Below are 20,327 nucleotides of genomic sequence, written 5' to 3'. Positions count from 1 at the left end.
ATGCATTCTAGTCCGTGAAACTTGTAATATTGATGTCTCTCCTAGGATGTTGTGATGTGCACCACAAAATTTTGCAGTAGATACTTACTGTGCTAAATCGGTGTTCCAGCAAATATCGTTCCGTGGCTGGCTCAAGGTGACTACTCTTCCAACTGCGCATCTGAAACCGAAAATTCAATTGACCAAAGGGAGTTTTATGGAAAAGCTATAGCATGCGTACATAGAAATTAAAGTTTTGCGGAAAGGTACTCGAATTGCATGAACCCCACGGTTCGCCATTCAGTGTATCGGAAAGCAAAAACACATTTCATTTGTGCTTCAGTATTCTCAAATAGAATAAAAACTACTAGTCAGTTTTCAATGACAATGCTGAGCAAATCTTGTGACGGTGTTTCTTTTTCTGATTTTTCCAATTTAGGAGCCAACTTCTTCGCAGATCAATAAAAAGTGGTGCTGAGAATGTTATATACTGAATATAACACGATCTTCTGTTTGCTGTGCGAAATACGTTCAGCTATCTTTTGGTTTTTTGTCGTCAATCCGATCCTTATAGTCCCACAGGTTTCTGTGTGAGCGTAAGTTTTGTGTTAGTTACTGAATTATTGATGGATTCTCTGGCCTTGAATGCATATCAGACAAGAAATCCTGGGATCTCTAAACAATCTTATCCAAAATGGTGACGGATCCCAAATTTGTGCCCTGATTGGGTGTCACTACTTTTCCCAGAACTCCAATGCTTATCAATTACCTGACTGCAGCTGGTTTTAAAAAGCACTAAAAGCAAGTCCAGCTGTATTTGGCAAACCTGACGTTTGTTGCAATGCGCTCATATACCTCACTGATGTAGCAGCGCTCCGTCTCATCACGGAATGTGCAATTCAGAAAACAGCTCAACATTAGTTCGAAGAAAACTGTTTAGAGACACCGACATTCGTGATTTCCTTGACTTCGGAAGAACATTATGCCACCTAAAGGGCCGCTACTTTTGGTTTAAAAAGCGCATAAAATGGATACCGATGGACCAAGAACATCAATTTTTTGTCAGCCATGCGTCCACTGATATTTCTTCAAACTCAATGGTGAGACTGGATTTATCATATGTTCCTTCGATCACCTTTATAAAACAGCCTTTTTTGAGGTTCTTGGTCCATCCTCAACCATCATCTGATTCATCTCGGTAGGTGCGTAACGCGCTGGTGTCTCCATATGCATCAGTAAGGAAATTATTAAGGCAGCAGCAATAGTACGTACCCAGTTTAACTGGGGTTACTAGAAAAAACGGTGGAGAAACTTCACTTTATGACGGCGGAAATTAATCACTACTTCAACTATTACTAGCCTTTGGATGCTAAGCAGTTCTGATTTATTGTCTGGGAGTAGTAGGTGTTGGATATTTTGATAATCTGATTCTATATAATGCTTCGCCGCACTTAAAACATAATAGGAGGGATTTGCGACTAATGCATGGCAGATTAGTCTTTACTGTTCACCCTATACCGACATTGGTTAAAGGTTTACAAAAATCAAACCCTCGCAATGCACCGCAATATGGAACCGAATAATGTTGGGTCATTTGCTGGCAGATATTCATGTCGTGGACGGTTGAAAAGCCCTTCAAATACAAAACTCAACCGAGCTTGGTAGTAAGTATGTTTTAATTCATTTCTGGTTTGAGCAGGTGCCTTCCAGAAATGTTTTAATCTTATTGTTGGTGACAACGAATAGCAGTAAACTTAAGTAAATTCGTTCCAAAGAATTCAAGGATATACAAACACCACCACCACTGTAATTTCTCTTCGAAATTTTTTTTGACATAACTTTTAAACACCATTGCATTTTAGGGTTGAATGGTGGGTGTGCGACAGCTTTTAATAGTGTTTTGTGTTGATTAAGCACCGTAGTTACTTATGGATTCTGGGAATTTTGCTGATGATTTTACTTGAAAGGTAATGTTGTAATAGTATTTGCAGCAGTTGTCGTTTCTTCTGCCCGAGAAATTTAGAACATAAACGTACATGATAGATCCTCGTTTTCCACAGGATATATATGTTTAACTAGAAGCAAAAATATCTAAAGTACAATTTGAATGTAGCTATATAATTTTGCTCACCTTGGCCCGAAGTAGCTTCAGCGGTCCAGATTGTGAACACCGGCCATGAATAAACAGCGCCCCCAAAACTCGGGAATCGTATAATATCTAGAAAATAACATTTGGCCGAATCAAAATAAATCAGTTTGATATTTACGCATCTTTTCCTTGATTACTTGAATATGTCCTATCCAAAATTGTGGCCGGATTTACTAAAGCACTTTGCATAATGCACGTACAAACCAGGAGACAATTTGAAATGTACGAATAACTATCACATCTATATCTCGAGGGTAAACCCCACAAAAGTGTGGGATTACCAAACTGAAATAATGTACCTTCCAAGTTTCCAATCGCCGATAATGTGGGAAAATCAGCAAAAACATGGTTATTCATTGAAACAATACCAACAAGGTCTTAGAAATTTCGTGTAACTTCCAACAACAAATTCATCAATGATCTTTTTGGCCTTTAAGGTTATCTTAGTTTATCTGAGGAACTAGTTTACTTCTTTTGACAAATACTTCGACATTGAACGTACTATTTTGAGTCAAGCTGTGTATCCGAAATACTTATGGTGCAGCCCTTTAGGACAAACTGGATATCCAGAGTAATTTTCCGTCGGTGAGAGATGTTCCGAATTTTTAACGGATCGAGATGATGTTGAAGGATAAGTTCAATTCACCGACATCTACCGAATTGTTATCTGGTACACCAACAACGGCACCAAAAACTGAAATTCCATTCAGCTCAAACTCGCAATTTCCAAAGCTCTCAGTTCACACTAGTAGAGCTACGTCAGATGATCCCGCAGACAAAAACAATTGTTAGTGATAAGCACCGTCCAGGATGACATTCTAAATCTGTGCCTACATCTATTTAAACCCGTTGTAGCCCTGTTTGACGGGGCGTCAACTCTATACAAATTGGCCAATTTGGTCAATGGGGCTTTCACGGAGACCCACCTGAATTACAGCTGAATCCCACCCCTCTGATGTTTGACAGCCTCATATGCATAAAAAAATTCGCTTCAGGTCTCAAATGGTACTGGATGTTGCAGTGTATTTTGATTAGCAGAAATGGGAGGTGCGCCTACTTGATCTTTTACCGGTTACGAAATACTGAAGAACTTTCGACAATCTTGTGAACAGTTGTTCATGTGAAAATTACTGCAAATTACTGAACATCGTTCTAAGTAAAATATGAGATGTTTGTATAGCGCATTAGGTCGAAGAGAATCATTAGTTGGAGCTTCCGCCAGGTTTGAAAAGTATGCAAATAAATGTATTTGCTGAATTTGGGACTATTAGGTGAAACAGTTCCAAACGTAACAGGATTACATAACAGCCAATAGAATAACCTTAGTATCACTCTTTTTGACTCGCACGTACGCAACGGTGGTCAACAGACCAGCCGGTTCGCACGTGCACTGACTTATCATGATTTAGCCAAGCGCACTATGCTATCAATTGGCTATCACGAACGGGGTTCGCGATAATAAACAGGCATTAAAGAGATGTGGTTCAAAACTAGGGCCATGTGGGTTCAAGTAGAACATATGTTTGACGGAAACTGGGGAACTCCGTTAAACCAGATAAGCCTCAAGAAAAACAAAAACCGTTCGTTTGTGGTTTAATGCTTTTAGCAACCTTTGAGTAGATTTCTTTATGGATCCTAATACGTTCAAACATTCGTTAGATCTTATGAGTACAGCAGTATATCAGCTGAATAACAGTACCCTAATACAAAGTCATGAAGTGTTTTCAATTTAAAGTTTCCCTTAACGGGACATGGACCACATTCTCTAGCAATGAAATTCGGTCGTGGGAACCAGACTGACTACAGCTGTAGATGGTTCACAAGCAATGACCGCAGATGAGAAAAACGTCTGCTGGCAATGACCCATAGCTTGTCTCTGTAGCAGCACTTGATAATGGGTTTGGTGCTTCGTGCAACCAACTAATTGTTCAAACCGTTGACAGAATTTTTTGAAGGGGTTTCAAGTGTTTCGTGAAATGACATTTTGTAGCAAAGCAACAAACAACAACTTTTGGAGAGAACATCAAGAAGCGATTGCAAGAGGCCTGTGTTTAGCACACTCATGCGTATTAAACAACCAAATCTGCGCATAACTGTGTTTCACAGTGCACCTTACATTAGTTCCACTTAATTTGTACAAAGACGACACTGAGTGGTAACACCAAGTTAGTCCCGGAGTTGCTCCATTCCTTCTCAAACGGAAATAACCGGCTTAAAATGTATAACCAATAATGAGGTTGCCTGTATAATTGTTTCTTCTGGTTCTTTGAGGCCAATATTAGGGTCCATTTTATCGTATCTTCTGATAACGAGACATAGGATATGCTTTCAGTTAGAAATAATATAATTATAAGACATATTGTTCCAGACCAATGAAAACGATGCAGCATCCGGCGTGAGTTCCATATTATTCCGTTTTATTATTATTTAGTTGGAAGTCTATGGACAATTTTATCTAATCAGCAACATTCTTGCCGGTTTGTCTCTGCTAGAGTCATTGGGAGATCAGAATTCCGCTCTTCATAACAATTTAGCACACTGTGCCCCAAACCTGGCCGTCTCGTGTGTGCAGACATTTGCAAGTTCCCAATTGGCTACTTGCCATTCTGTAGATACATTTATAAGCATTGCTTAATCATGTTTTATGTTTTACGTTGAACTATTTTTTTGATATCTGGTCTTTGGACTGACACAACTTCGACCGACGTCATGAATCTCCCTTGAGGTGCCCTCTAATTTGCTACCAGACTATCTAATGATGTATTGTAAATACTTCGCATCAACGGTGAGAAAGTGTTTTTTGACGAATACGTGACCCGAATTCTGATGAACATCGGAATACGAATAACACAAGCACTCAATTCCTTTTACTGGGAATCACAAAAACAGACATAGAATGGGGTAATAGCTGCGAGTTAATGGGATTCGTATTATGCACAACACATATTTGAACTCACATGTAGGCTTTTATCGTGTGTTTTTTATAGCCACTTACAATATTGTCTGCAGTGATTTCCCATGAAAAATAAACCTTTGATATGGAATCTCCCCGAAAATATTCCTATGTCTCTTGATGCTGCTGCTTTGCTTTTAGAAAGAAATACTGCACACCAGAATACGTGTGGATTCTTGGCCTTCCAACTTATCAGAAGCAATTTCATGCTGTGAAACCTACAGTAGTACCCACAGTAGAGGATAAAATAGCAGTCGACCCATTTCTATCTATGTCTCTGATGCTGCTGCTTTGCTTTTAGAAAGAAATACTGCACACCAGAATACGTGTGGATTCTTGGCCTTCCAACTTATCAGAAGCAATTTCATGCTGTGAAACCTACAGTAGTACCCACAGTAGAGGATAAAATAGCAGTCGACCCATTTCTATCAGACCGCTGTGGATTATTCCGATGGATAAGATATGTTGCACCCAGACTCCCATTTATTTCGTCATCTGCTGTATTGGTGAGATAGGTAAACCTGGTGACATTGAGGTTAACACTGAACCACAGAGCGTTCGGATTTCCATTCTGAGTAAAGACAACTGCGATTAATGGTTATTTTCAGTCCCTTGGCTTTTCGCATCCAAAAAATGTGCGCATCTGATTAGGATGTTTTGTCATTTGAGTAGACGCCGATCAAAAGCCTGACCAAATGTAGGCTGAAATAACGCCGGTTTCGCAGGTTTTATCCTCGCTTTCCACTTGCCATATTTGGTTTTCCTGCGGGTCTATATTAAGCAACTTTGTTGTTTATACCATACATCAAACACTCAGGTGACATCGTAAAGAACTTTGCCGTCACTGAAACTAAGATCTCTGTAAAATGGTTGAAATTTTAACCATTAATTGGGAAGTGAATGTTCATCTACCACAGGCCTGCAAAATAATGCTCACATTGGTCTATGGGCTTCACCACCAGATCTCGAAGGATTGGCAAGAGAATATGCCAATCATTAGGATAACCTGCTGTTGTCTAATTGATCTTCATACCAGTAAAGACTGGCTGAATGGTTCGAAACCCCACATAACCATGCCTTATAAGTTGAACAGAGTCGACGCCATTTGCCATAAGTATGGCCTAAGGGCCTGCGCTTCGGCTCGGGGACGGGCAATTCAAACTTCATTTCCGAACATCTACCGTTACTTTAGGCCCACAAAGATACTTTCACCAAATCAAGATACTATCACTGAAAATTTCAACTTTTAGGGGATTGTAAGCCCCAATTAAGCAACAGGTGCAATTTTAACGAACCAATGTAGATGACCAAATAAAAGTTGATGAATGGAAGCTGAGGAATTTAAAAAATCGGGTGAACTGCAAAATCCGTAAGATACTAGCGTTTTCCCTGCTACTCCTACCCTTAAAACAGATATGGATTTCGGTAAGTTCATAACGTATTTAGGCTGAACTTTGGAACCAGGTTCGAGGAACGTCTTTGGTGTGCAATTTAATACGCGAAAACTGGACATATTAAACGTAGCGATTCCCGTAAATATTCCCCACGACATAACCATAAAATTCTACCATAGAGTAATTTCAACTTCTTCATCTACTGGATACTGAAGCTGGGCAATTCTACTATATTTCGATTAGTTCAGCTTATATGCACCACTAGCAATGGGTCCAACTGAGGTTAAGCTAAGTCCAGCAGGAAAAATAATCTACCGTATCGCAAATCTTAGGGACTGCTATTGATTTTGCGGCCCCAAGTAAATAAGTGGGCACTCATTAGCTTAATCAGGTGTGGTGGATAAAAATCTGGCGACCCTGCGGTTAGAGTAGCAAAGTTTAAATTTTGCTATGCCTTCGGATACTTTTACTTTGCTATTATACAAAAAACGTTACATACTATAAAAAGACAAAGTAGTTATGGATTAAGTTTTCAAAAATGTCTCGATCCTAAACTACTACTTATGCTTACTTAAAGCGATTTTTACATGCAACTTTGATCATTTATATGCCTGTGTTGTCTGAAGATGAATTACCAGGCTTTTTCCAATGTTTGGCTTGAATCAACTCCTGCTGTTTACATGAATCTGCTTTCAACTAACTACTTGCTATATTTAATTCACGGTATTCGCTCTATGTCTCGCACGAATTTGCTGACATTAGCGTTATTAGTGGTTAATCAATGGAAAAAATCCCTATTTGTGTCCCATCCGAACACTGAATAAGGAACGCGCTTGCTTTCCCACGGATAGAATGCTTGTATATCCTATATCAAATAGGTTGTTTGTTCCGTTCTACGAAGTCTCTCACGAAGTATTCGCAATCCCGGAAAAAAAGAGTAACATCATACCATCTGGAAGAAACACTGATATGCTTCCGTGCCCCGCAATGCTGTTTTCTAATCTATTCGGATCAATATACTTCTCAAATACATACGTGTTTGGATGTTACTGAGAGAGCGGTGTAAAAATATCGTTTTTTAACACAAAACTCAGGTAGGACATTTCAATATGGTGACCGTGTATCAGGGAAATAAATTTGAATGTGACAAAATATTGTCCGCGAAAACTTCTGACACTCCAATTTCAAGAGCAATACTTGTTTGTCACAATGGCACACAACATAATCGGGTGCAACGCCTTGTCATTCGGAGCCTCAATGTCATCACTGTCATTAAAAACTTCATGGCTAACAATGGTACCGAAATCAGTGTCAACAACAAGTTTCACTTATCTAAGAGCAAATTTTGTGTAAATGTTCCTATTTAATCAAATTACAAAGAGGATGCAAGTGGTGCAGCAAATACCATTGCAATATGGGGTATTTGGTGACATTAATTAATTTTTAACGGTTCATTCAAATGGGGGACTGCATGGACCTTACCGACGATGGCTTGAAAACGTGCGTGACAAAATAGCTGCACAGAACCCAAGTTTCGTACTAATTATGCAGTCAGTTACCAACGCATAAGTTTTTAAAATATAAAAAATGTTTTCCCAAAACGTGTAAGTTCTCAAAACCCCAGAAATGACCTGCTACTATGAAGGTTTGAGACCATTGACCAACCTTGGGTATCCACAGTCCCCTTGGAATAGACTTTAATGTGACAGTTTATTTGGCATATTTTACTTTCAGGTGAAGCTAAAGCCCTTTTACTTCCAAGAGTAATTAAAGTTGTCGACTGGTGCAAATCTGGCGGCAGCTGAAGCACACCATCCGTGGTTATTCAAGTTATCGGTTGATAAACATCTTGTTCACTTTTTTGAACGACAGGTTCGTTGAGATGTAGTTCTACTGATATCTAATGAGCGAATCCAGAAATTTTGTACGCAATTTGATTCCGAAAATCACAGATTCAAAGCGTCTGTTGTTAGAACTGAAAACTCCATTTATCAGCGGAACAATCAAATCTAGACGGGATAAATGAGAATAAGTCTACTTCTTGGCAGCAAACTTAAAGTCGCGATCTGGTAGTAACGCCGGAGTAGTGCACAAAACCTTTCAGGTTATTAACGCGCATTCTTCTGCGAGTTCATGAGAGAAGGGGGTCCTGAAATTGTTTCAAATGGACAGAAACGGCGTATGAGTACAAGAACCATTACTTTTGATGGCCCTGAATATTGTTGACAACCATGGACTCTGAGTGTTGGAAACCGACGTGGACTTACTGCAACGCGAGCAAGAAGATTCGCTCCAGCTCCTTCACCAAAGAGCACGGCTTGTTGGATTCTAAACATATACGAAAAAAATTCACATTAGTATCATTTGGTGAATATATCGAGGACAGTTCGGTTTACTTTAATTTGGAGCACACCGGAAATTAATTCGCCTAGGTATCTTTGTGTCGCTACTTTACATATTCTTAGTAAGTGACAGATCACAATTCACCCTAGCTTATTTCAAAAAATACCTAGTCTTCCCAAGTATGGAATGCAAAAAAAATATGCAAAGCAGACAAACGCACGTCTGGTCTCATTTGACTGGCTTAGGGTGATTAATGTAAATCCGTGGGCAGCACATCAACAGTCTCATCATATCTGGAGGGATGTATCGTGTGAAAGCTTGGGCAACCAACCGATAACTTTTGCAACAGGATCTTGAGGTGGCATGCAAGTTGCACACGGTGTGAAATAATGCCAAAACGCTAGTGACTACGATGGGTTTCATCGGTTTGTTGTTTTTGGTGATTTGATCGGGTAAATGGGCCCACGAGCAAAGCATATCCCATTTTTATATTCGCACATAAACATTAGCACCATAGAAGCCTTCCTGAATTATACACTGCTAACACTCAACACTAGATATCCGCGTAAGTCTATCAGCCTAACTGACGTGTGATCATTCATTTTTCTTGAAACAATCCACAGCTTGCAACAGCACGAATATTATGCCTTATTTTTAGTGTTAACGGATGAATGAAAACTGCAAAAGGCAGTAGAATCTCAGCCACATTAAATCACATAAACCAAGGGGTATAATTAATAGCAAATAACAAATAGTGATTAAATTTTACACCCCGTCCACTTCAAATAGATTCCTTTTAGGCAGACACATCCAAGGCGACAACTGTTACTCTATTATAACATTAATTCACTTATTGTCAAAGAAATACAAAAGCATTTTCAATACTTTAAAGTAAACTCCGCTACATAATTTTGGCAGTTATTGCATTTCCTCGTTCATTGTTCGTCTGGCACATATTATGCCGATCTGTCAATCAGATCTCAGAGGATGTGTCAACTGCCACAAGGTACACACAACATGATGAGTTTTACGTAAAGCACGCAGTTTATATAGGCATGAAAAACTATGCCAACCACAGTATATATCAATGCTGGAACCGTGCACGACTGATCAGCTGTTTAACAAAAATTAAATCATTTCCGCAGATGGTGTGTATCTAACCACTGAGGCACTCTCTACCAAGGTCACAGAACTGGACCAAACAGCTGGTGCGTCGAAAGCGATTCGTTTTTGACCATTTTTTCTGAGGATCAATATGCATCCTTGCAATTCTATACAAATACGCTTTCCCCGAAAGAATGCCAATTGAAAGTTTAGCAGGGACCGTATGCGCTAAGGTGAAATCACGCCTAATTCTACAGCACTAAGTGCTTCCTGATGAAGTGCATTTTTTCGTTACATCGGTAATTGCGCTGCACATAAACAACATCATCGTTTACAAACATCCTGCGGTTGTTTTTGATAAATCTTTTATTATCACAGTGAAGCCAGCTCATGCTCAAAACCAAGGAATTACTGTAGGGATGCTTTAACTATATTAGAGACAATTAGCAGAGGGCACACCACGGAGCTAAGAGAGTTTTGAACCGGCCACGTTTGGCCAAGAAAGGTTGATAACCAGTGTGACTAGCTTTTTCTGAGCGCATGGCGTTTCCATTTTTCAATCCGGGAGCGGTTTTCGTCTGGTGGCTGCATCAATGACCAATATTTTGGTGACAGCAAACAGGTGAGCTATAGAATAAAGTTACCAGAAATGCTCACAAGTGATTAGAGAATGAATGGGCCCTTCCACGTTTCTCAAATAGACAATCTGTGCTAGAAGGAAATTGAAAAAAAATCGGAATTCAGTAGATATAAAAAACCACGATGGCGTCCACCAAACGCAATTTATTTTCAACTTATGTGACCATGGCAATTATTTAGCCAGAATCATATCTGCTATTCAAGGATACATCTGACGCCTAACATGCACCGGAACGAAACTTACTCCAATGTTTCAAGCACTTGGCCAACACCAGCTGCAAGTCCCTGCATTGTAGGATATGGTCTGGTAAATGCAAAGAGAACACAAAATTAGTCACAGGTGTTTAGAGGCCAATGTCGTGCTTGCTAGTTTTACAAAAATTCAGAAGACTAATCCATAGGTCGATACGAGAATGGGTTCCACAGACATGAGGGGGAATGTTCAGTGAACTTCGAATGTAAATTCAAACTTCTGCTGAGTGGTCGCTCGTTCGCTATTCTGCTAAATGTTGGTGAGATCTCATTTTACACTTCCTTGGTTATCACAGCTTTGTTAAATTTATGCTATTATTTGCAAGTTTGGCTCCAACAGAACGCCGTTTATAGGGTGTAAGAAAACCGAGATATCTATCTGAACTTTAAAACTCATTTCAGATTGGAATGAGCACATGTAAACTAAAAAATATAGTAAAGATTCCAAGGTGCGTTTTGTGATATTCGCGTTAAAAAGTACTTGATAATCAATGGAATATAAATAAAACATGTAATGTACCTACGGATTTGATTTCCAGTTATCCTGAACAATGAAGTGCTATTGCATCATGCGCTGGCCCAAGAATCTACCTTAAAACACTAGTTCCTTTAACTGATAAAGTAATAACCAACAATGATCCATTTTCCACTCGGAGCTTACAAAGTAATTGTATTTTAAAGTTTTTTACTAATCATAACTTGAGTTAAATTAAAAAAGCTGAAGGCAGTACCCTTTAGCAATTTTCCCCTGACCCGTTTCTTCCGTTTCCCCAGCGTCTTCAGCATCAGTCGTCCAATCGTGACTCCCAAACGATTGTCCCGGTAGTTCAATGTGACACCAGCAAAACCGATCGGGCAATTGCGCATTGACAAAATTAGCATAATATTCGTCTAAAATGGGGGATATCAAACCGGATAGAAGATTAATGCAGACTGATTACACAAAAAATTACATCGCTTGTTTCATTCAGAACCGAAATAATTGGAAAACAATGCAAAAATTCCTCAAAACAACTAACACTCAGACTGCGTAGACACTAGGCGAAAAACATCAGTGTCAAAAATTTAAATTCATTTATTCTTGATCAGGTGAGATTGACACAGTTAATATGAGGGGTAGATCCACAATAACCAAATTAATGAAACTCGTCACTTATAAGCAGCTTATAAAAAATGGAGCAAAAATTTAAGCGACGGAATAAATTAGGTTGACTAGATCAAACACTCTAACTTGCCTTTTCGGAGCAGACAAAAAGTGCAAATGGATCGTTTTTAAATATTAGCCTTTTTGGGAGGTAATGAGACAAATAAACACACATAGTAAAAAGTAAAACATGGGTCCCTCCGAAGTGTGATCACGCACGAGGTCGATGGTTATACACTGTCTTTACCCCGTAAAAATGCGCAAAACTAATATCCATAAAAGTTTGTGATTACTAAGATAGCTGTCCTTAGCGATTGCGCAAAAAAACGGGAAGACATATTTATTCGCAGGAACAAAAAACAAAGTACTTCAGTCCCCTCGAGCGAGGAAAAACATTAAACCCCATCACGCAAACAAGCCTTAAAGCCCAAATCCGTCTTCATGAAAAAAGCGCGTTCAGCAAACCAATTTGTTAATCGTCCTGACAAAAGACAGACTCCCATATCGCCCCTGCATGCGTCTGTAGCATTACTGTTACAGTCAATTTGAGACTCCTGCTGCGTGCTAATAGGTTTGTACTTAGGACTGAAGATGGGTAGAAATAATTCAGGGGCAACCATATTAGAACAAGTAGTCGTTGAATCAAATTGTCGGATAAATGGATACTATTTGCAACTCATTCAAAATAACAGAATATCGAAGTGAAACTGAATAATCACCTAAATTTACACACTTCAGCAATAAGTCTGGGATGAGTTATGTTCCATTGTTTCGATTATTCCATGACTGAAAGTCAGCCACGTGCTTACTACAGGCCTTCATTCAACGATGGCTACAACAACATAACGCCTAAGTTTGGAGGATGAGATTTCAGTTTTTTGGTGAGACAAACAGTATAAAATCCTGACAGTAATATTAAGAAATCCTCACGTATAAAAGGACGGCTGAAGCTGAAAACAAGTCGCATTGTCAAAGATCGTTGCTGCTCTTTCAAAGTTCGATTCTTTCGAAGAGTGAAAAAATTTTTATTTTCCTATTACCTTGAGGTCAACTGTAGTTGGCCTGGATATCACATTTATAATATATTTCACTCAACGTTTTCAACAGAGAATGGTTCATGATATGACCTCTTAAATATTTTTGCTTGGTACGGCACAAACCATGCTGGACTACAAGCAATCCTATTCTCCAGATCTTCAACATCATTTCACACTTGAACTCCAAACTAAACTTCTGAAGATAAGAAAGCATTTCAAATTCAGCTTTGCTCTAAGGAAGACGAATTTTGACAGCTTGTTTTGTGATCTATGAAGTTTATATCAGTCAATCAGTCTGGAGTATCAAATGTCGCTTTATTCAAAACATATAACGTCTCTTATGTAGCAACTTTACCAAAAGCCTATCAAAGAAAGAGGTTTATTTTTATTTTAGCTGACTCCGTCTTTATCGATATGGCACATACGTTTAGTATGGTGTCGGGGCATGGTAGGCCAGAACTACCTGATTTGTTTTAGGAGAGTTAAAAGCATTAGTGAGTTTTCAACACGTAGACAACCTCCCCTACAGACTACTGACGTATATAGTCAGAGAGGCAGTTTTATATTAGGAGCATCAGCAGCGGATAACTAAAGAAGCAATACAAGTGTGATGGGCTGTCAACTTGACAAATTCAGAAAATCAATAGAGAAAAGAGTTTCTAGCGGATATTAGCACCGATTGACTAAATGTTTTTGCGAACACTGATTTTTGGGGGAACAATACATTTAGATGACAGTGGAAAATGAGCCAAATAGTTCAGCATATTGATATAGTCAATTTAGCTTCTAATTCACATTTGTTTTTATATTCCTAAGTGGATTTAACACACCACTAACAAGAAAATATCGCCATGCTCCCAGTCCAAAGTTTGTCTTTGTTTTGTTACGAGGGCACTTTTACCATGGGCTCCGCCTTTAGATTGGCAAAATTTTATTCACTGTACCGGACTTTAGGAAGACACTTTCATTACTCCGTCCGACTCATTCCTGTGTGCAATTCGTTGCAATTTCATGGGTCGAAATTTTTTTCGGCTAGACTTACTGCATGGAATTACGTGAATACAATGGTGTTTAAAGCGAGCTGTAGAAATCTATCGCACCATATCCGTTTATCCCACGGATAGCGTGGTAAGCTGAGTTCGATGGTGTGTGACAGGTCTTACCAGCTGTCGTCCGCAATCTAGCCGATGTTCCACTATTATTCTAGGTGTTCAGAATAGAGGCTTTTAGCCCCGATGGTGCTCCTTACTGAGCATAGCCTACGGAGCGATCGATACACAGTAAACCATGCTTCTTAAGCTGACTATGTAGCGCACTTTCGTGTTTCTCAGCATTTCATCAAGTCTGTGTTTTACCGTTGCGTTGTAGATGTTGCTTCATTTGAATTTGTATAGTTCGGATGCAAACGCAAACATTTTGACTGCACAGAGAAACATTTAGGATAGCAACTGTGTGAATGGCCAGGATGTGCCCACGGGATGAGGCCCATTGTGCAGGGCTTCTCGCAGATGAATGATTTCTGGTGTGTCGGTAGACTGCACACAAAGTGACATTTAATACCTCGAGTGTGATCTCATCATCATTATTTCTTTGTGGGGCGTGATATCAATGTTCAACACTGTTTTTTCGGTGCCGTTCGAAAATGATTTTTTGAATGCCTTATAGTTGGGGGAGAAATAAATTTGAATCGGAAGAAACATAGTACTACCTTAATACCATCATTCCGAGGTCCCCACAGCTCCAGAAGCTCATTCAGACAATTTGAAAAACAAATAGCAACAAGAACGCCATATCATTCAGCGTCTTCAATCAGTCACAGCGGGGATCGCGGGTTCCCACCCTAGTAGTTGAATAGCACTGAAATCAGCCGAACGTATTCCAACCACTTTCATACCCTTCTTCCCGGTCAGGAATTGGCCAACTCTGTTTCCACTACTCCGAACTGTGTACGACCAACAGCACTGCCTGTGGTAAATGGTGGTATGGCATGAGCAATACATGTTCTAAACAACGCGGCTTCTGCTGCTGGATTTATTCCTCAATGGAATTTCCTGCCGCACAACTGAAAACTCAGTTTCTAGTTGCATCGTCACTGATTGACACCTACCTGTGGTCATGAGACAACAATTGTGGAACAGCTGAAGATGTTTCATTTCTGTGCCCTAACAGGCCAAATCTCACCGCCATTAAACAAAAAATACCCGCAGTGTAGCCTAAAACACACACCCTTGAAGCTCAGGGATATATCGGCTTGACTCCATAGGTGTATCAAGTAAGAAAACGCGACCCAAGGCATGGAGATTCGTGTACTGGCTCCATATGTCACACTACGATCAGAACTAATACAAATTCTAAGACGCATAAAACGCTCTATAACGTCGAGCGACTATACATGGATTGTACGTTGCGCATTCAGTGACTGGATGAACTTATACTGTCGTTGAAAAGTGCATACCAGTGAGCGGAATGACTTTGGCCATTTTATCCAAAAACACCTGCGCCTCCTTCTCTAGAACGAAGACGAAAACAATGTTGTCTGCATATTTCAGTTCGACAAGGTTTTCATCAAGGTCCATTTGAACACCTGGGTTTTTAAATACCTTCCAGTGTTCATCTTACGATCCCACTAATCATGAAAATAACTGGAAAATGAGAGAGTGAGCACCTCCCAAGAAAACCACTCTCTGTACGCAAGCTTTCAGAGAGCTCTTTGAATAGTCCCACATGTCCAGAAGACTGAGAATACAAAGGGCGTATCATTTTCACAATCTCCCAGAAAATTCATTAATGGGCATGCGTGTCAAGAAGAAAAGAATGGACAACCGAGTCAAATTCGTCTCGGAAATCTAGGTAGTACTTGTAGGTCCTTTATACGCATAACATTTTTCTACTAACTGACTGAGTGTCAACATTTGGTTAATGCAACATCTATCAGGTGGTAATCCCGTTTACTGCTATCTAGTCAGTGTTTCCCGAAGCAGTAGTGACTCCAGCAGTCCCATTACGTCCGGGGTTAAGCTGATGATCCTGTGATTACTACTCACTTCGAGCTGCTTTTCTGATGCTGAGCAGCATTACCGACTCTCTCCCGGACAATCTCCAGATCAGACAAGCATAGACCAAGGGTTTTACGCCCATCTTTGAACACTGTGGATGAAAGGTTACCGAGCCAGAAGCTCGGTGACGCCTGGGAGAACATATGAATCATAAATCCCCGAGGCCATAAAGGGTAACGTTCAGTGTCCAGGGTTCTACTTCAACTGTGGTCTTTAGATGAGTGGCAGCTGATGGACACGATAATTGTTGCTCGACGTATTCGGCTCACCGGCCCAGGCACTCTTTATTCGAGGCCTTCAAGGCCTCTTTAATTTCCTTGGTTTTCTGTATACGCCGTACTTCACGACCGGTTCGAAAGCTCACTTTCAATGGACGTCTGGTAATTTGTCGCGTCAAATTATGTTCGGGAACTACTGGGATATTCCTCTGAGATTTAATCAGTGCCACGGTCTGATATCCAGTGCTTGAGTGAGCCATATAGTCCTGTTCCACGAGCAAAACTGACAGCACTGTACAAAGAGGTGACGGTCTCATTCCAGAGTAAACTCACATCTGATGGTGGGGCGCTTGGAAGGGACTCTAGACGACGGTTATGGAAAATTTGTTTAACATCTAGTGCTGCCATACTTTCGGTTAGCTGATAAGTTTCCCGCGACCTTACGTGAACCTGGAAAACGAAATTTCAAGCGATTCTGGATGAGCACGTGATCAAAATCCACAAATGTGTACCAAAATGTCCGAACGTCAGTTACTGAACCACACTGTCTTTGTCCAGTCCATGTCAGCCAACTAATTGAGTCTCAGATGCGCTAACCCTGTCCACTTGTACATTCATATCTCCGGCAACCAGCTCTATAATTGAGCTACCTGGTTGACCCAACATGGCACTCAGGGGGTCAAAATGTATCTTTGATGGTCTGAAGCATACAGTAAGTTGGGGCGTAAACAATCGCGATAAACACACAATGACGAACTTCTACCTGTGAGACTTCACAGATATTACCATGCAAACCACGCAGGGGTAACTGTCGTCGACCATCCAGTCAAGCCATGATCCTTCCACTTGGTGACTTAGGGCCGTACCAACCCCCGTATGTCATGCAACTGCAACCTCTGGATCGCCAAAGTTGCACAGCCGGGACCGAGTGAAGTGTAATGGTGCAATCAGCTTCACAACTATGCCTGCATCTTGAATACTTGTTTCTGAGACACAGCACACATCAATTTCAAGTGCATTCATTGTGAGAACAAGATCAGCTAGTTCAAACGCTTGCTTCAGAGTGTATATATTGAAAGTGGACAGGGAGACTGGATGTCGATAGTGGAATATTGATTTTGAGATACTTGAGTGTGTCGGTGCCGGATGACGCGCGGAACCGTTGCAGGACGAACGGAGCCATCACTCCTAAAAGCTGGCTCTACAAGTATGGTTTTTAATGAGGTGGGAAGAGAGTGAAGAAAATCTATGTGAAAGTTAATCAAGGGTCAGCAGCAGTCCATTTCAGTTTATTCGCCCTGTTGTATGCAGTGAGTAAGGCGATCCGGCTGATGGTACTGCACGACGGCCGATGTGACATAAGTTTATTTGTATATGTGCATTTCACGTTTCCATTGATGTTTGGTAGTTTAATCATTGTAGATGAAGCAGAAGTCAAATGACTCGCACGAGCATCGGATTTTGCAAAGAGGTCAATCAAGACAAATGTATCACAGGAAACGAGTGGATTAGACTTGACACGCACATTGTCGTTTGGAGGGATGTGCACTTAGTGCGGAATCGTTAATTCGCAAGAAGCATCGACAGAGAAGAACTGATGACCTTTTTTAACACATGGACGCATCAGTCAGGTGCAAGAATTCTGCTCATCTCTTTAGGAAATACAAAAATAGCGGATTAGACATCATTTTTCAGGTGATTACATGGCTGCCATCAGTTTCAGGTGAACCAACTTACATGAAGCTCATCGATATTATGGAATTAAAGAAGATAAAGGAGTTGATTCTAAATGTCCAACTGTCTGCGCGAGCTAAACTTTTATCTCCAGAATGATTGAACAGGACAAGAAAAACTGCAGATTTATATTTACGCGTTGACCTCTATAAAACTCTGCATCTGTAGGGCCAACAGTCAACAACCGCATTTCAGCATCACCTAATGACGATTTCACACTGTTTGAGTTGGTCCTGGATCTTTTATTTAAGTTCACTGTACGGTCCCGCTTAAAATAAAATCTGAATGCTTGACTATGAGCTTATTTTTAACCTTTTTGGAAGCACAGCAGTGTGTACCTCACTTAACTCCAGTCAGTTTATACTCGCGACCCTCAGGTTGATAGTTAAACACAAACCTTCGGCCAAATATGGCTGATATATATTGCGATCAACTTGCACTTAGAATTTGGTCCACTCACTTCCCAAACAAAGCCTCGGCATCATGTGATTGTTACGTGTTGGTCGGCTCTTATTCTCACATACTGGCAAGAGATAGTCACACTGATGATCAGTATCTCGAGCAGAAACGAGGAAACATCCAACTATTCCCAAGTGAATCACGGGTTTTATTATTCTTGGTGTCCTGTGATGTGGTCACTGCAGAGAACTGTTAATATGAATCAAAGAGGAGTAGGTTGCTTCTCGGTCTTTCAAAATAGATTATCTTCATGTCACTAAAAACAACCAGACATTTTAATATTTCGATTAATTATTAATTATTTCCATTATTGGTTGGATCAGTCCCACTTTTAATATAGATTTTTTCACTAAAATTGACTGATCAGTATATAAGACTAAAGTCTTTGGTGATGTTACTGGTTTTTAGGCCATATTTTACAAATCCCCGGAGGTTATCGGACTGGATTTTGTCTGCAAAATACTCTGTAGATCAATCCTAAAAAAGAAATCAGCCTACACCAAAAGATGGAAAATTACTGTGTGGCAGTTGCATCCCAACTGAGTGTCGCAATTAATGCGCACCTTAGATAGCTCCTGAGGGGAAAAGGCACATGTCCGCAGTTATTCAAACACAGTAGAAAACCATACAGGCGGCCGATGACAATGAGTGACTTCCTTTCCAGACAGTAAATGAACTCGTCATCCACAAATCACACAATCTACTGAAATTCACGTTTGGTCGACTCACTTAAAGGAAGGCGACGTTTTACAAAGTAGACACAAACAAAGAAGGGTGTTTTATTTATAGTACGAATAATAGAATTTGGAGGTATTAGGCTCCTAATGTTTTATCAGAACAGTCGTTTTCGTTTTATCAGTTTCTACTTATAACACCATTGAAATCCTGCCGTCTCATTACTATCAAAGAGACACAAGCAAAGTTGCTTTGTTTCCAAAGCGAATTGACCGTTTTTCAGTTGTGGGAGGATCGTCTCGGTAGATTTAAACTTACCATCCCCACAGTATCAAAATGACAGAATACATTGACGAATAAGTTGACAAAAGACCCAACCAAATCCTGCCGAATTGCTCTTTATGTAATGTCCAAAGAGCAAAATGTGATAGCTATGTCATTTTAGCAAGAATAGAAAACACCTGGGTGCATCCATTACGGCCAATGGAACATTCCACAAAACATGGCCCACCTAGCTGCCTAATAAACTTACGCCATCCATTCGCCTTTATCCTTGTAATGGAAGAGTGAAATTTGAACATATTATAATGAAATTGGTAAAATACTAAATCTTAACTAGTCGTATTTAGGTATCAACCAGCCGATTACTTTCGCAGTTTTGATGCACAAGTAATTTCCTACTTCACCAACTCTTTGTTCGTCTCCGTTTTATCCTCTCTTACGAGGTATATTAATGTCCGGCTGGGATCAGGTCTATTCATTGTAAATGAGTCCACTTATGAAGAACACATCACCGCTTTCCAACTTTTCTTTACAAAACGTGATCACTGGACCTAAATGCTTTTTCCCAGACGATCGCTACACCATGTATAAATTCAGTTTGGGTTGTGTTACACAGTCTGAAGATAAAANTCGCAGTTTTGATGCACAAGGTAATTTCCTCTTCACCAACTCTTTGTTCGTCTCCGTTTTATCCTCTCTTACGAGGTATATTAATGTCCGGCTGGGATCAGGTCTATTCATTGTAAATGAGTCCACTTATGAAGAACACATCACCGCTTTCCAACTTTTCTTTACAAAACGTGATCACTGGACCTAAATGCTTTTTCCCAGACGATCGCTACACCATGTATAAATTCAGTTTGGGTTGTGTTACACAGTCTGAAGATAAAACATACAACCATGCGTAAC

At 40.1% G+C, this 20,327-nt stretch overlaps 1 protein-coding gene across 1 annotated transcript in view; it reads right to left on the bottom strand.

Moving 5' to 3' along the window:
• T265_01248 (hypothetical protein) overlaps positions 1–20,327 on the bottom strand; it is a gene marked incomplete at both ends in the record, with an annotated part of 83,546 nt that overhangs the window by 13,396 nt on the left and 49,823 nt on the right. The window contains 4 exons of the mRNA XM_009165233.1: positions 89–160; positions 2,111–2,197; positions 8,743–8,803; positions 11,545–11,704. Of these exons, the coding sequence (XP_009163497.1) occupies positions 89–160; positions 2,111–2,197; positions 8,743–8,803; positions 11,545–11,704 (380 nt within the window). The remainder of the gene's footprint in view (positions 1–88; positions 161–2,110; positions 2,198–8,742; positions 8,804–11,544; positions 11,705–20,327) is intronic.

This window comes from Opisthorchis viverrini (assembly GCF_000715545.1).
Source record: "Opisthorchis viverrini unplaced genomic scaffold opera_v5_13, whole genome shotgun sequence".
In the NCBI taxonomy this organism is placed as follows: Eukaryota; Metazoa; Platyhelminthes; class Trematoda; order Opisthorchiida; family Opisthorchiidae; genus Opisthorchis; species Opisthorchis viverrini.
This window is presented reverse-complemented; position numbering and strand designations above follow the sequence as displayed.